This window comes from Pundamilia nyererei, unplaced genomic scaffold (genome assembly GCF_000239375.1).
Source record: "Pundamilia nyererei isolate P.nyererei 1_Seehausen unplaced genomic scaffold, PunNye1.0 scaffold00105, whole genome shotgun sequence".
NCBI lineage: Eukaryota > Metazoa > Chordata > Actinopteri > Cichliformes > Cichlidae > Pundamilia > Pundamilia nyererei.
In genome coordinates this window covers 55,036-56,469 of record NW_005187506.1, presented here as the reverse complement: position 1 = coordinate 56,469, position 1,434 = coordinate 55,036, and the positions used below count along the sequence as shown (strand labels likewise).

The following is a 1,434-nucleotide window of genomic DNA, read 5'->3' as shown; positions in this document are numbered from 1 at the left end:
ACTGATGCTGTGTACTCTGTGTCAGACCAATGTCTCAGTATCACTAATAAATACCTGCGACCTGTCCCTGAGGGTGATTTAAAGGTCAGCCACACAGGCCTACAGACAGATCACGACACCCAGCAACCACACAACTAAGTTTAAATGGTTTCCATTGCCTGCGATTGGTGTGAGGAAGACACCTGGGAGCTGATTGGTCCGTAGACCTGTGTGACATTTTCTAACAGAATCCACCCTGAACACGAATCAGGAAGCTTGTTGTTACCACCACCTGGAGGCTGCCAGTGGTACCGCAGCTGACAGCTGGGCAGGTGTGTGCAGGTGTGAGGAGAATGACAGGAGGCCGTGTGCAATCATTAAATATTGGATTTATTTAGATTGATATTTAGTCTGTGAGACGATCAATGGGCACGAGTCCTTGGCAAACACGCCGTTAGAAAAATAAAATGCTTCTCTCGCTAAAATGACGCCAAACAGTTCAGGCAGCGCTCTTCCTCATTGTCAGTCACAGAAACATCTGGAACATCTGCCACAGCGTCAATCTTTCTGACCACTGAAGCTCTGAAGGGCGGGGCCTCGGCTCTGACGTGTCAGCTGTTTCTGTCCAGTCTGAATTACAAGGAGAGGGAGCAAGAGCGCCTCCGGCTGGACACGCAGGGTTAATACACAGTGATCAGGAAAACTCAGTATTGATTATCAGTGAGTCTGGGGGAGGTTTGCCCATGCGACAGGTGAACTCGCTCACACACAAACACACACAAACTCTTCTTTGGTTTCAGAGTGAAAACACTGGAAACAGCTGGATGCCCAGCTGCTGCAGACGGGGACTTTTTATTGGTTAATCAGAGGCGGGAGCCTTCATCATCCTCACCCTCACAGCTCTGCACATTAACACTGACAGCGTTTCCAGACATGGAGCGTCTGGACCTCTCTTCTTTTGTGGTGCTCATGGGTTTGTGGTAGGAAGCAGGAAGCTGATGATGATTAGGCTCGGAGCTCAGAAACACTGAAGAACCCAGCGGCGTTCTTCCTCACAGTAGAGCTGGACTCTGCCTCGGGCCCGCTGCCAGAAAAACACCCTGAGGAGCATGCCTAATCGCGGCAAGCTGTTCGTACACGCGCCGGCGGTGCTGCGGCTGAAGGCAGTAAGCGATGCTCTCTTCCACCTCCTGGCAGCGCCGCAGGAAGCGGCAGCGATCTCGGGCAAGTTCCTCCCACGGGCCCCGCCGATCCTCCTCCTCCTCATCCCCACAGCTGGCAAAGAATTCCTCCACATCGTCACAGAAACGAACCTGACGGAAAAGAGAGGGAGAAAACGACATCAGCTCGGTAATACAAAGAAAGGTCAAAGGTCATCAGGTCACTGAAACTTCCAGGAACAAATCAGCTTTCAAACGACTCTGTCACTACCCGATCCGTACCGGAAACCCAATC

The 1,434-nt window shown here is 51.6% G+C and overlaps 1 protein-coding gene across 1 annotated transcript in view; it reads right to left on the bottom strand.

Annotated features, from left to right (window-relative positions):
• Window positions 1–348: 348 nt before the first annotated feature.
• Window positions 349–1,434, bottom strand: part of ppp1r15b (protein phosphatase 1, regulatory subunit 15B) — a 6,268-nt gene continuing 5,182 nt past the window's right edge. Inside the window, exon 2 of the mRNA XM_005740874.2 lies at window positions 349–1,292. Within this exon, the coding sequence (XP_005740931.1) occupies window positions 1,032–1,292 (261 nt within the window). The 3' untranslated portion in view covers window positions 349–1,031. The remainder of the gene's footprint in view (window positions 1,293–1,434) is intronic.